The 16319-nt window shown below is 39.2% G+C and overlaps 1 protein-coding gene across 3 annotated transcripts in view; it reads left to right on the top strand.

Moving 5' to 3' along the window:
• The window catches only part of SUPT3H (SPT3 homolog, SAGA and STAGA complex component), an 827513-nt gene that overhangs the window by 362233 nt on the left and 448961 nt on the right, over nucleotides 1-16319 (top strand). For all 3 annotated transcript variants that reach the window (XM_033937114.1, XM_033937116.1, XM_033937115.1), the window contains exon 3: nucleotides 10727-10811. In XM_033937114.1, coding sequence (XP_033793005.1) covers nucleotides 10727-10811 — 85 coding nt within the window. The remainder of the gene's footprint in view (nucleotides 1-10726; nucleotides 10812-16319) is intronic.

Below are 16319 nucleotides of genomic sequence, written 5' to 3' on the forward strand. Positions count from 1 at the left end.
TGAATTACAATGAATTAGAAATATTCAATGTGGTTTACAATGAATTAGAAGATTCTACAAATTGAATGGAACATTCATAGTTAGAGATTAGTGGTTAACAGTTTACGGGATCAGATTTGGGGGGTGAGATTGTGATGGGGTCGATTGTGCAGATTCGTTACCTAGGTACTTCAAGAACAGGTATGTTTTTAGGTGTTTCCTAAATTCACCATAGTTATTTGCATGTATAATTAGTTTTTCCAGGTCTTTGCCCCATGTGGCTGCTTGATACGATAGAAGTTGTTGACGGTGTCTCTTAAATTTACATCCTCTAGCCCAGTGGTTCCCAACCCTGTCCTGGAGGAACACCAGGCCAATTGGGTTTTCAGGCTAGCCCTAATGAATATGCATGAAGCAAATTTGCATGCCTATCACTTCCATCATATGCAAATCTCTCTCATGCATATTCATTAGGGCTAGCCTGAAAACCCGATTGGCCTGGTGTTCCTCCAGGGAATCACTGCTCTAGCCGATGGGGAAACAAACTTCAGGTGTGTTCTTCTCTTATGTCTGTTGGTTAAGAAGGAGAAGAGGTCAGTTATATATTTAGGGGCTAGACCAGATAGTACCTTGAAGCAGAGACATATAAGTCTCTGGTGAGACCTCATTTAGAATATTGTATATAATTCTGAAGACAACACTTTCAAAAAAGATATAAACAAGATGGAGTCTGTCCAGAGCAAGGCTACTAAAACGATTGGTGGTCTTCATCATAAGATATATGGGACAGACTTAAATATCTCAATAACTATACTTTGGAGGAAAGGCAGGAGAAGGGAGATATGATAGAGAAGTTTAAATCCCAAAATTTAACTACAAAATATTACTCACCAGAGATGGGTTACACTCCCCCGATAACCATTTTACAAACCAGTGGAGAAAAAGCCTCAAAAATTTCAATGCAGCAGCAAACAATTTCAATACTGTTTTAAGTCCAAGCTGCTTATGTACTATCACTGTTATGATTAAAAACCTCATCCTTCCGGCTTCCTGATGTAGCATAGCGAAACATAGACTGTGTTGGAGCCGTGAACTGACCTTTTCAGATAAGTGATAAGAACATAAGAAGAACATAAGTAGTGCCTCTGCTGGGTCAGACCACAGGTCCATCACGCCCAGCAGTCCGCTCCCGCGGCGGCCCAACAGGTCATGACCTGTCTGAATCACCCCTTGGTTTCTCATCGAAGTCCTATCTTCCCATCCAATTTTTGACCCTTTGTCCCTGCACCCCTTTCAGTACCCTACGATCCCTTTGTCCCTCAGGAATCCGTCCAATCCCTGTTTGAATCCCTGTACTGTATTCTGCCTGATCATTTCCTCCGGGAGCGCATTCCATGTATCCATGACCCTTTGGGTGAAGAAAAACTTCCTTGCATTTGCCTTGAACCTATCCCCCTTCAGTTTCTCCGAGTGCCCCCTCGTACCCGTTGTCCCTCTCAGTCTGAAGAACCTGTCCCTATCCACCCTCTCTATGCCTCTCAGGATTTTGAAGGTCTCTATCATATCTCCCCTGAGCCTCCTCTTTTCCAGAGAGAAGAGACCCAGCTTATCCAGCCTCTCGGCGTATGGGCAGTTTTCCAGCCCTCTTACCAGCTTCGTTGCTCTCCTTTGAACTCTCTCAAGTACCGCCATGTCCTTCTTGAGGTGCGGCGACCAATACTGAACGCAGTATTCCAGATGCGGGCGCACCATCGCCCGATATAGTGGCATGATGACTTCCCGCGTCCTGGTTGTGATACCCTTCTTTATGATGCCCAGCATCCTGTTGGCTTTTTTCGCTGCTGCTGCACACTGTGCGGATGGCTTCATTGATGCATCCACTAGCACACCCAAGTCTCTCTCAAGTCCGCTGTCTCCCAGCAGTGCCCCCCCCATTTTGTAGTTGAACAACGGGTTCTTATTTCCTATATGCATGACCTTGCATTTCTCAACGTTAAAGCGCATTTGCCATTTGTTTGCCCAGTCTTCCAGCTTGTACAGGTCCCTTTGCAGGTCCTCACACTCCTCCCTGGTCCTAACTCTGCCGCAGAGTTTGGTATCGTCCGCAAATTTTATAACCTCGCATTTTGCCTCCGCTTCCAGGTCATTGATAAATATGTTGAAGAGTAGCGGCCCCAGCACCGATCCCTGCGGCACACCGCTCGTGACTCCCCGCCAGTCAGAAAATTGGCCCTTCACTCCGACCCTCTGCAGTCTACCCGACAGCCAGTGCTTGATCCATCTGTGTACATCCCCGCCCACCCCGTGGTTCCATAGCTTCTTAAGCAGCCTTTCATGTGGCACCTTGTCAAAAGCCTTTTGAAAATCGAGGTAAATGATGTCCATGGGTTCCCCTTTGTCCACCTGACTGCTTATTCCCTCAAAGAAGTACAGTAGGTTCGTAAGGCATGACCTTCCCTTACAGAATCCGTGCTGGCTTGTTCGCAGTAAGTCATTTTTCTCGATGTGTTCGCAAATGTTGTCCTTGATCATCGCTTCCACCATCTTCCCTATAACTGAAGTCAGGCTCACCGGCCTGTAGTTCCCGGGGTCACCCCTCGATCCCTTCTTAAAGATAGGTGTGACATTCGCCAGTTTCCAGTCCTCTGGCACCTCTCCTGTTCTCAGGGATAGGTTGCAAACATGCTGGATTGTGCCTGCTATTTCCTGTCTTAGTTCCTTTAGAACCCTTGGGTGGATCCCGTCCGGTCCCGGTGATTTGCCACTTTTTAGCCTGTCTATCTGTTTGAGGACCTCCTCCTGACTTACCTCTATATGCTCCAATTTTTCGGCTTGTTCCCCCCTCATGAGCTCCTCTGAGTCCGGTATATTGGATGTGTCTTCGCACGTGAAGACTGACGAGAAGAACGTGTTCAACCTCTCAGCTACCTCTTTGTCCTCCTTAATCACTCCTTTCCTATCCCCATCATCCAACGGCCCCACCTCCTCTCTCGCTGGTTGCTTCCCTTTTACGTAACTGAAGAATGCCTTGAAGTTTTTCGCCTCCCTGGCCAGCCCCTCCTCGTATTCCCTTTTTGCTTTTCTAACCTCTCGGTGACATTCCTTTTGGCAATTCCTGTGCTTCTGGTGTTTTTCCTCCTACTGTTAAACAACTTTTGTAGAGCCATAACATTTGCCACTCCAGTAGAAGCAAGTATCCTTGCTCCATCCAATGTGTTATGATTAAAATTCAAGCACCTTTCCAGTGACATTGTACCGCTGCTGTGGCACCTTGCTGAAGAGCTTATGAGCACATTTAAATATTTAAAAGCCTTTAAATGTTATATGAAGATACTATTTGAGAAACTTGCCCAGTATTGATGAGAGGGGGTTTCTTGTGTTTTGTTCTATGTACTATCACTGGCAAAAAAACTCCACCACCACTGAAATGTAATTATCAAAAGGGTAATATACCCATCACTGTGCACAGAAAAAGCAAAAAAAGTTTAATTTAGCTTGGGACCATGGTCTGAAACGCCGAGCTGTACTGAGCAATGTCACCTATTCTGTCTCTGCATTTAGCCTGTGAGGCATAACAGTAGGTCAGTAGGACATGTGTTTTTTTTTTTTCTTTTCCATGTGGAAATGGATGCTGTTAAGAGGGTGCATGCTGTCCTTAAAAAGCGTGTGCTATTTGCACATAGTGTAAATTATCTTCCGATAAATGTACATGGTCATGGATTGGCAATTGAATGTTATTTTTTAAAAAAGACTAATTTGTTTTTCTACTTGTCTTTTATTAATGTAAGAGATTGAGTCTAGGAAGGAACTACGGTAGTTATTTCCATTATTCTGAAAAAAGCCAACCCATCAAAATGCTTCTTTTATTGCTCTATTTAACATTAATTTAAAATCCTAGTAAAAATCCTTGCATGATGCTGGAGAGAGTTCTCCTTCTCATTACTCCACTACTGGTTCTGCAATTCATAGCCATTTTGTTGTCATGTGGCCGTTCTGGTGCAGTGTGTCTAGTGGTCCTGAACGCTAGGGTCTTGTATCCCAACTTGCAATTTTTTTATTTTTTTTTGGCAGAAAACTGTCAATCATATTTTCAACTCCATCTCCTTCCCAGGGAGCTGTTCCTGCCCCCTCAGTTTGTTTTCTGCAAACAAGACGCTCTGAAGTGTTTCTGCTTTGCTGTACGGTTTTATTGTCTTAGGGTATTTTTTTCTAAGTGCTCTTTGGAGGCTCGGTGCCTATAGGTTTCCACTTGGTGGGACCTCTGCCAAGGAGAAGTGCATAGTTCACTTACATACATAAGTGCATTTCCTCATCATGAGTACAAGGCATATGCAACTGTAGGCATCCAGTTATAGAATTGCTCTTAGAGAGTTGCACAGGGACAGGAATTTCACCTATAGTTGTCCATCCCCAAAATAATTTTTTTTTTTTTTTTCAATTCTTTATTCATTTTCAAATTACAATAAGTGCAACAATATATTCAAACAAATTAACAATAATTATGTCACTTAACAATCTTCAATGGTGTAAATGATATGCTCATATCTCCCACCCCTCCCACCCTGTTTTATCCTAGAAACAATACCTAATACCACTTATAAAATAAATTTACCCTTCCCTCCCCTCCTCCCAATCCAACTTGTAAATTTGAATCTAACCTGAACACACTAAGATCCATTCCATCCCCACAATTAATCTCCTCTATCTCCACCTATACCCACAGGAGTCAACACTATTCTCCACTTGTTCACAGCCCTCTGTTTCCTCCCAACCCCAACAGCCTCCCATGTGTTTGAATCCTTGTAGAAACTTGCGGTATAGAAGAAAATGTATGGTACGGTGTTTAGATGTTATTCCAAGCTTCAGTCTGGTGTTCGAGCTGCTTCTCTTTGTACCTTCCAAGCCTTATTCTGGTGCTCCAAGTGGAACTCAGTGCATTCCAAACCCCATTCTGGAGTCATGAGAGATTTTTATTATACTCCCCTGGGAATCCCATGGTAATGTTTTCCATCCCCATGGAAATCCCGTGGATCTTCTATCATACCTGCGAGAATCCTGTGGGTTCTGTGGGATTCCTGCAGTCTCCAGTCCTGTTCAGTTCTCTAGTTGCTTTTCATGAATGTCTGCTCTCCAAGGAAAGAGAAATGCCTAGTGTACCTGAATGTAACTTATCTTGAGCTACTACAGAAAAAGATATGAGCTGAAGCCAATTACATAAAAAATTTAAATGATTAAGGCATTAGGTACACATATAAATATGAGAGAATGAATGAGGAGTGTTTGGGGTCTAATATGACATTCAATAAGGTGTGGAGCCCATTGACTGCATATGTTGAATTGCATTGAATGTCGGGTATCTCCCTTTTTACAGATTCCGTACACATCCGGGGGAGAGGGGAAGGTATTTGGGATTGCTAAAAGTATTTATCTATAATATTGCAATAATATATGCATATGCAGTGTAATAGTTATATGAGGAAGGGAGGGAGAAAAGGATTGGTAATGTATTAATTTTGTGTATTTTAAGTGCGTTATGTATAATGCTCATGTTTAATATAGTTGTATTGCACTGTCAAAATTTGAAAATCAATAAAGAATTAAACAAAAAAAAGGCATAGGTACAAAAAAAAAAATGAAGTGTTTTGGGTTTTTGTTAATGTGTGGAACTGACCAATGGAAAGCACAATGTTGTGGTTTTGTGGTGTCTGTCCAACCTGATTACATAAATATGACTCACAGAAAACTTCTTTGACATCTGCTGGCCAGATCTTACTTACAGGCCAAGAGATGTGACTTTGATATATGATGGAACTATGATAAAGTTACTCAGTGGCTAATAGCCCCATTTTAAAGTACATTTTTAGGGCAAATAGGAGAAACTTCTGTCTAGTTTTATATTATGAGAGCTGTTTTAGTTCATGAATATAGTGTCTTCATAGAATAAAGAGCAAAAGTATACAAAAACTGCTACTAATTATTTAGGCTGCACATTTTAGTTAAGTAGTTTGAATCTACTGTGTATATTACAGTGAAAGAGGAAGCAGCTGTGTCTAGCTGTCGTGGTTTTCACTTCTTTCTGCAGAAACCACCATACCAATATCTAAGCTTTCCGTGTGTGGGAAAGTTGCTGGCAGATGATGTGTGTGAAAATTTGTGAATAGGAACAAAGATAAAGCCAGATCTTAAAGATTAAAAAAAAAGATAAGCGTTTTCTTTTAATTAGTAGAGGTGTATTTGATCACATGTGTGAAATGGCTCAGAAACAAACTTGGTGATTTCCATGGAGTGAAATGCAAAAGTGGTTTGGAGTAATCATTTTTCAAAGTACAAATTCGCCTGTCTCAGCTTTAAAACCTTAACTGGCTTATCCCCAATTTATCTGTCTCACCACTTCGTGTTCCCTGGAACCACACGCACGCGTAATGCCAACCTGTTTACCTACCCTTCCCCAAAGGGATGCACCTACAAATGATTCTTCAATAGAACTCTCTCATACCAAGCTGGCAGATGGACAAACTGCCTGACCACCCTTATCTCATCTGCCCCATCTTACTCATCCTTCAGGAAATCTCTCAAATCTTTCCTCTATGACAAATTTCTAGAACCTCCCCCATCACCAAATAACTAAAGACTACCATCCAATAATTGAAACTAGTTGTCTTCCTGACATTCTCCACCCTGCACTGGTTTTGTACACTGCTTTGTTCTTTATAATGCCTCTCGCACTGCCTCACCACTATATACATATCTCTGCTGTATATGTACTGTCTCCTGTATGATAAACCTACACTGTTTCTTTGCTGTATAAAATACCTATACTGAATATGTTCAGTTCACATTGTATCTTCGCTGTAAATGTACAGTCTTTTACACTGTAAACCGCTCTGAACTGTTTGTGGTACTGCGGTATATAAAAATAAAGTTATTATTATTATTACTAGTTGGGGGTCTTAATTCATGGATTTGAGACTGACATTTCAACACAGTGGTTAAATTGTGAAATATCAAGATTCATGACCAAATCTGATATCTGTGTAGAGCACAAAAATTATTATAGGCCTACTTAGGAGCAAACCTTTTAACTGTGTCCAGTCCAGGAAGGGGTAAAATCATGTTCGAACAGCTGGCTTTTATGACTTATGAGAATAGGTTGAAATTGAGCTTATTTGGACTTCAGTGGAGAAGAGTAAAAGGAGGGAAATTAGTTTAATATTTCCACTAAGAGCATTACAAAAAATAAAGGGCTTAAACTGCACTAGGAAGATATAGCTAAGACATTAAGATAATTTTCCAATTGAAGAAGTAGATAAGTTCTGAAAAAAATATTCTGTGGAGAGATGAAATCTGCATTAGAGGCTCTTAAGAGCAGAATGGACAAATATTTATCAAAGATGTGGCCTATTTCCTCTGCTGAATTGCTTGTTTAATATTGAAATTACACAGGGGCTCACATAAAAGGTTAGTGCATGCTAATTACCATGTTTGCTAATATGGAAAATGCCAATTTGGGGTAGGGACAGCACCTGATAGCTAACACAAAGGACGTCACTACGTGTTAACAGTTAATGCAGTGGATAATATAGAGCAATGAATTGGCCTCAAGAGATGCATCATGTGTTGTCTGCTTTGCAGTTTAGGAGTGAGTTCTATAACTAGGAGTCTCCATTTAGCACTATAAGGATACATAGTAAGAGCCTATTGTATAACAAAACTGAGGCGCCTAGGCTAGAATTGGTGTCAGCGTACCTAACATCTAGGTGCCATAGAGCTGGTTTAACTTTTGTAAATTTTGCATATATCCTGCCCATGCTGTCCACATGTGGTTCATCTGCTGTGCAATGCATGTAAATGTTAGTGTCTAGTTTATAGACTTGCCTTTTAATATGAAACATAGAAACATAGAAGATGACGGCAGAAAAGGGCTACAGCCCATCAAGTCTGCCCACTCTGCTTACCCACCCCCTGTCTATGCCCTAATGACCCAATTTCCTTATCTTGATCCTCGTAGGGATCCCACATGGGTATCCCATTTATTCTTAAAGTCTGGCACGCTGTCTGCCTCGATCACCTGCACTGGAAGCTTGTTCCAATGATCAACCACTCTCTCTGTGAAGAAATACTTTCTGGTGTCGCCATGAAATTTTCCGCCCCCTGAGAATATGCAGTAGTGACTTTTTTTTTCTCTTTATTTATGCAAATTTTACAATTAATAATATCAAATGATACCAAAGAAAAAGGATTATTTCACAAAATTTAACAGTAATTATGCATATAATACAAAAATTCCTTTTTAAGCCCACAAAGTTGGAGAGTCAAACCTTACAACTAAGACAAAATATAAAGAAAACAAGGAATTAGTTCCTGATTCATCGAATCCTAACCATTCCATTTTTGGGGACTTGACATTCCTCCAATTTCTCAGAGATGAAACATTAAGAATTAAGGCGATGACTTTTTTATTTTTTATTTTTTAATGTATTGTGCATGTTAGTACTTCCAAGAATGCTGAACCCCCCTCCCCAACAACAATAATTAACCCAGAGGTTTTGCAGCTATACACTTCTCCTTTTGTATTCGCGGTTTCAATTATTCACGTTTTTTGGCTTGCTGGCTCCTCCCCCCAAATTACATCAGCTTGCATAGAGAAATCGCTGATTCCAAGCGTTTACAGAGAAAATCGCTGATTCCCAGCACTTTCTTCACCATGTTTTGCCTCTCCTTCAGGAACAGACCAGGTCTCCCACCATTATTTGTGGTTTCATTATATTCACAATGGTTTTTAATAGAAAACAGTGAATAACATATGAAACAGTTATTTTGTGATTTTTCTGTATTTGCGGTTCTGTCAATCCCCTATCACAGCGAATATGGAGGGAGAAGTGTAGTGTAGTAACTCACAAACCTTTAGCACACACTAGTAAAAATTGTAGCTATTGAGAGGAAAGCGAGAGGCAAGGTAGGAGAGGAGATACCGGAGCAGTGGTGTTAAGCAGAAAGTTTAGGAGCTAAGGAATAGGACTAAAATACAAAATAGAAATATATAGTTACAGAAATGATTACTGTGTATAAAGGAATTTTACTGCTTGAAAAACAAAGAAAGGATAACACTGTTTTATATACATGAAGTAGTTTTATAAACAATTTTGGTGCCTGAAGTAGTGCTTTAGGAGCAGAATTAGGCCTATATAAAGCTGCTTGGGTTGTATGTGCATAAAAGTATGCGTAGAATCCCCTTAGGATCTGCTTTAAGTATGTGACAGAGACCTCTAGTGACTCAACTAAAGTATTGTCCTGTGACCTGTATATACCCCACAGTTTCCAGAACAAGAGAAGGCTTCTCCTGCCCAATGAAGTAACGGTACAAGGAGCCTACTTTTGGAAGGAAACTGGGACTGAAATGAAACCCCCAGCTCTATTTGAAATCTTTGTTTTTGGTTCCCCAGCCATTGTACCACATTGTAAGGGAACAATTTTCTTAAAACATAATTCTTTCAGGCATGTGAATCACTGAATATCACTCTTACATATAACATTTATGGATAAAAGATTCTGAAAATGTCTGTGAGAGGCTGCTATGTACGTCAGTGAAAATAAACCCGATATGGAATAAGTTGTTCTTCAAATAATTTCCCCCCCCCCCCCCTTTTACTTAACCGCAGTAGCGGTTATTAGTTCAGGGAGCCACGCTGAATGTTCTGCGCTACTCCTGAGGTTCCTTTTTTCCCATCCTTCAACTTTTAAGATGCAAAGGATCTATGGTATGGCAGTGATTCTCTACATTTTGAACTTGGCTCAGTGAAAAAACACCTGTAAAGATTTGTATCTGCCTTATTTGCAGCCATCTTTTTCTCTTTAAAGCAATTGCATCACTTTGAATACACTAAATCCTTGTGCATTGTCACTTCCCATGAGACAGCATAGGCACTATGACCATATTCTATATATAGTGCCCAAAAAATTGGTGCTGCCTAGAACTGCACTTAGAGTGATTCTATAAAATGTATGTACATCTTACAGAATCATTCTAGATGTCAGTGCATAACATAACTTTTAGGTGTGCCCATTGAGGCTAAGGAAAACCAGACCTAAATACTTGCATCTAACTTGTGCATGCATTCTATAAGAGTGCACATAAATTTAAGGTATGTCTATGATCTTCCCATTCCCCTCACCTAACCATGTCCCCGTATCAGATTAGTGTAATAAAACGGACACACAGCACTTTATAGAATGCGCCTGCAAATTTGTGCACGCAGCTTCTAATTTCTGTCAATTAGCATAAATTATGAGGGGTTAATTGCCAGTTATCGGCACTAATTAGGCTTGTTAAACAATTGTGTGCGCAAATTGACTGTGCTGATTTGAACCATATGCAGAATTTGGGCGATTGTGCTTGCTTTTAGCTACTTGGAGGGCAAACAGTTTTCAAAAGCCCATTTACCTGGATATAGGGCTTTTGAATGTTGCCCTTTTCATATCTACAAAGGTCCATTTAGTCCAGGGGTAGGGAACTCCGGTCCTCGAGATCCGTATTCCAGTCGGGTTTTCAGGATTTCCCCATTGAATATGCATAGAAAGCAGTACATGCAAATAGATCTCATGCATATTCATTGGGGAAATCCTGAAAACCCGACTGGAATACGGCTCTCGAGGACCAGAGTTCCCTACCCCTGATTTAGTCATACTTTGCCATAATTAAATTTGCTTTCTTGCTTAATTCACTGATCGCATTCTGTGTGTGTTGCAGGTTCTCTTTAGGAGATGTGCGCAGGCCTCTTCATGAAACAGCAGTGTTAGTGGAAGACGTTGTCCATACCCAGCTGATTAATTTGGTAAGAACTGTTTGGTAACTTGGCAAAAATATTTTGAAAATATATTGTTCTTTGGCTGCTTTTGCAGCGGTTAAAGTTGAGAATTGTGACCATCTCTGGGGAAAAAGTTACTTAAAGTCACCAGAAATGAAGTTTTAATGAATTGTTAGAATAAAAAATTTGTAATACTGAAGTCCAAACCTCCATTCTTTTATGTGATAAACTAAAAGAAAAAGAAAAATTACTGAAGTTTAAGTAACTTTTCCAGACTGCTTATGGACCTATGACAATGTGAAATGAAAAATTGACCATTCTCAACATTTTTAATCTGCTGCATTAGTCACCTTTTCTCAGAGCCGGTCACGCATGACTTTTATTGTGAAAATACCAAATTCTCTGGATGCAGATGTAAACGTGCCGCTGTGTAAATACTATTGGGACCACCATTCAAACATTCATAACTGAGACAGATAAATAATAAAGTCTAAAATGGAGACAACCAGACCAGGCTCCTAGACTCGCAAAGTGTCCTTTAGAACCTGTATCATCATAGGTCTGTAAAAATACCTCCACATAAGAAAATCAATATGCATTCTTTTTTTTTTTTTTTTTTTTTTTAGTTCAATATTTTTTATTGAGTTTTTTGAAAAAATATAAGAAACAGTTCAAGTACAAGATATCAAAAAATAAAACAAAACATTTAGTATAACAAATATTCAGTTACAGTGTGCAATGTAGAATTGAATCGTTTTAAAAGATCCAAAGTACTAGGACTGTTCATGAAAAAATAATAAAAGAAAAGATAAGAGGAAAGAGAAAGTGAAGGAAGAAAGAAAAAGAATAAAATGAGGAAAAAGATGAAGGTAAAGAAAAAGAAGAGGAAGAAGAAGAAGACAGGAGTGTCTATGAAATAGATTGAACATATGAGTCCAGGAATTTCCAGGGTGATTTACATTGTATCAAACTTTTGGAAAGTCGAATTATATTTTTCTTAATAATCTTACTATTCAGTATGTGTTCTTTTCAGTAGAAGTCCACAACAATAAACTTGTAAACGTGATGGCAACTAAAGTGAAAAAAAGGTGGGGAAATTGCCTGAATGGCAGTATTCCTAGTGAACTCTCATAAGAAATGTTCCAATATATAGAGGCAAAGTTCACTTATCTCACCCAGAATCTCTCCTGATAGGGGTCCTCCTGTTTCACTGCTTAATCAAGCTACCTCAGGGGAAAATGAGCAATTCTTCATCTGCTCACAACGCCACAAAACAGTGGGAATGTTTTCAAAAATGGCCACCATTTTATGCCTGTTTGAATGGTGTTCCCAATACTACTTACACAGCAGTGCGTTTACATTGAGTATAGTTCACAGTTGGTCTTTACCAGGAGGAAAATAAATATTTTTTTTTTATGGAACTGTGATGGCAAAACCAAGATGAAAAATAGACAAAAAAGATTGTAGACTTTAAGGCCCTTGTAATATTTCCATTTGTGCTCAGCCACAGACCCCCAGTTCATCTCTGGTTTTCAATTTCCTGGATTTTCTATGTTTATTTCATCCTTGCTTGAATTTGGATACTGTTGCTATCTCCACTGCCTCTCTTGCATTCAACACTATTCCCCTGAATAAATATTTTCTGATGTTGCTTTTGAGTCTATCCCCTTGTTGCCTTAGAATAGAATGCCAGTGTGCCTAAATGCCAGAGATATACACTCAGACTCCGTCACTGCACATGCTTACCTGTAAAATACATATTTTGTAAATACTGTATACACATTTCAGATTAATGGTATTTAGATTTGTACATTCCTTTGTATACACATACACATGTATGTGCTGCTATTCTAATCATTTACATGTGTAATTGGCATGAAAATGTAAGTGCCTACTTTATAGAATTACCCCATTTTGTAAGCTCTTATTTAAGCCTTTGAGATATTTGCATACCTATATAATAATAAAGACCATAAGAATAGCCTTACTAGATCACACCAATGGTCTATCTAGCCCAGTATCCCATCTTCATGCAGGCCAATCCAAGTATCTGGCAAAAACCTAAATAGTAGCAGCATTCCATGGCCACTTCATTTCTGCTATTCACTGACGTGTGTGTGTGTGGGGGGGGGGAGTCGCGGGCAGCTGGGCTCACCTACTGTTTATACTCTTGCTCCCTTCCTATGCCATCTATCCATCATCCCTCCCTGCTCTGCCTGCTATCCGTCCATGTCTCTCCTCCCCTGCCATCCATCTCTCCCACCTAGCCCCTTCCATGGTCTGACGCTGACCCCCCCTCCATGCCCAATGTCCCCAATGGGGCTTCTTTAGAAGCAAGAAAGAGCCCAACTCTTTCCTGCCCCCTGAGACTTCATGAAGGCATGGGGAAGGCGCCCTTGGTCCACACTGTTTGTCTGTCTTGATACAAGAGATAGAGAGCCCAAAGAGTTATGGAATGACATCAAAACTATAATTAGTGATGAACTTACAAAAAAAAAAAAAAAAGCCACTTCAGAAGAGAAAGAAAGCCTTGGATCTTAGAAGAAACCAAAATAGTAGCAGAACAAAGAAGACAAGCCAAACTTTCCGGTGATAAAAAGAAAGTATCACAAATGAACCATGTTTCAACGTCAACTTCAGCAAGACAAAACCAATATCTAAAGGCTATTTGTCTCAAAATTGATTCGGAACATATAAACTTTAAAACCAGATTAGTATATCAGGATGTTACAAGATTGCGGCAGAAATTTCCACCTCAATTGGGGATGCTTAAAGATGTGAGTTTTAATACCTTATACTCCCGTTCGATCACTTAATAATCTGAGATCTGATAGCCAACACTTGCTGGTAATCCCTTCTTTGAAATCCATTAATACCCATAGGCAATACATTTTATCTGTCATTGCTCCTCAACTGTGGAATTCCCTTCCTGTATATATAAGAGAAGAATGTCATATAGACAAATTCAAAAGCAAATTGAAATGCTTCCTTTTTAAAGATGCTTTTAATTGCTAATTTTTTTTCCTTCAGAATTTTATTATCTTAATTGGAATTTTATTACTATCTTAATTTTTACAAGACCTATATGTGGTCTTTCCCCTTCCTATTGTTTTACCCCTGTTTGTCTCGTTTACTGTCAAATATTGTAGTTCTTGCCCTATTTTCCTGTTGGATCTGTTTTGTTTTATTGTCCGACTTATGTTAATAATGTCGGCTCCCCACACTGAGAAATGTACTACATGTTTTTAGATTTGTTCATCGCTTTGAATAACAAATAAGTGATCCATCAAATTTTATTGAAACTTGATATTGAATGATCCAGAAAGCATTAAAAATAGATGGAAAGAATATATGGAAAATGTATACAAAAAAAGCAATAAGGATAACATTTGGGAAATTGAACTGACATCAATGAAGAACCAGATATTTTAAAAGAAGAAGAAGTCATAGCAGCAATTAAAGTTTTATTTAAAAGAACAACAAAAAACAAGTCACCTGGTATCAACAGTATTCCAAATAAAGTAATCCAAGTCTCACTTGGATTACTTGACAGTTTCGGAAGGAGAAAGCATGTCCAACTGATCAGAGGAGATCACTGTTCATACATATGACGAAGAAAGGCAATGCCAAGGACTGTAACAACTACAGAACAATTGCATTAATTCCACACACTACCAAAATATTGCTGAAAATAATATAACAGTTTTCAGACAAGGTCGAGGAGCACACGTTATGGAATGCCGAAGAACTTCAGGAAGAAACTGTTTTAGGTCGTTTCAAAGGCAAATTAAAAACATTTCTATTTAAAGATGCCTATAATCTTTAACCTATTTTCTCAAAAATCCACTTACAGCCAGGATCCCTCCCCAATCGTACTACCCTTAATGGTATGGCATCCTATTGGAATTGTATTTCTAACCCATCTTACCATTTGTTACTGTATGTTAATATGTTTTTTCTGTCTGTCACCCTAACTTATAATTTTAAATATGTACACCGCTCAGGAACCTGATAATGTATGTTATGACACCCTTTGATCATATTTATTATATTATATTGTTTGTGTTGTGTTTTCTTCAAAAGTTTTCAATAAAATCTTATTGGAGAAATTTATTATTATTTTTTTTTTAATAAACTTGAAGAACACAGAATACCAAAAGCCCCTTTAGTTTTGCTTCATCAACTATAGCAAAGCTTTTGACTGTGGATCACGATAAACTATGGAGAACTCTAGAACAAATGGGAATACCCAAACACATGACTCAAGTAATAAAGAGCCTCTACAAAAATCAAGAAGCTTCAATGAGAACAGAATATGGCAACACTGATTGGTTTCCAATAAAATGTGGCATCAGGCAAGGATGCATCTTGTCACCTTATGTGTTCAACCTTTACGGCAAAACCATCTTCAGAAAAGCAAATTTGGAAAGAGAAGAGCATTAGTTTCAAAGTAGGTGGCAGAAATATAAACAACCCGTGCTATGCAGATAATACAATGCTCATCACCAGCAGCTGTATCTATTGAGAAAATTCAAAGCTGGAAGTCATAACATGGGATTAGAACTGAACATAAACAATACAAAGATCCCAATGGTTAGTGAAGTAGCCTGAGATCCTAGGGAACATGGTTCAATTCTCATTGAAGATCCTCTTGATCCTAGGTAGGTTCCCTAACTCTCCATTGCCCTAGGCACAAAAAACCCCAAATAAACAAAACCCCAAACCAAAAGTAAACTTAGAGAAATTACTTGCATACAGTATATATACAGTATAATATGTATAGTTCTGTCTATATCTAATAGGGCTAAATGAATAATGGGTCGTAATAACAGTAATGAGGCAATTGCTTCTTTGCCTCACCTATCAAGGTAGTGCTGTTATGTAGCTGACAGTATGATTTATGGACAGAATCTGCCAGTTATTTGCAGAGGCACCTTAATGAATGGATTTACTTTCTTTTGCCTACAGACATAGATGGGGAAAACAGCCTTAGTAAATCAGTTTCTAAAAGAACTACTACTGATCTAAGAGGGGATTCCCACCCCTCCTCCCTTCCCTGCCATTTCACCCTCACCTGAAAAAAGAAAAATCAATGTGGACAGTTTGGAAGGAATGGGGGGGGGGGGGGGGGGGAATGAGAAGGCTCGACTGCTGGCCTCTAAGTTTTTATTCTAGCTCTTAGATTTAATAAAAAAAATTTGAGTCGTGTACTAGACCTGTACTATAGAAACTAAAAATAATCTCATAAACTTTTGTTAATGGATGTACACAGGCCTCTATAATGGCGCTAAGTATTCAGGTATAATATGTCTCTGATCCAAGCAGCTTACAATCTAAGTGGGTATCTTAGGCAATGGGAAATAAAGCAATTTGCCCAAGGTTGCAGAAGCAGAAGTTGAACCCAGGCTTCTCTGGTTTTCGGTCCATTGCTCTAACCACTAGACCACTTCCTCTCCTTAAGGGATTTGCATTGGCAGACTTAAGTCCTGTGTTTATTGCCAGAAAATGAAAAATGTTGTACATGCTGAGGCAGTC

This window comes from Geotrypetes seraphini, chromosome 3, assembly GCF_902459505.1.
Source record: "Geotrypetes seraphini chromosome 3, aGeoSer1.1, whole genome shotgun sequence".
Classification (NCBI taxonomy): domain Eukaryota; kingdom Metazoa; phylum Chordata; class Amphibia; order Gymnophiona; family Dermophiidae; genus Geotrypetes; species Geotrypetes seraphini.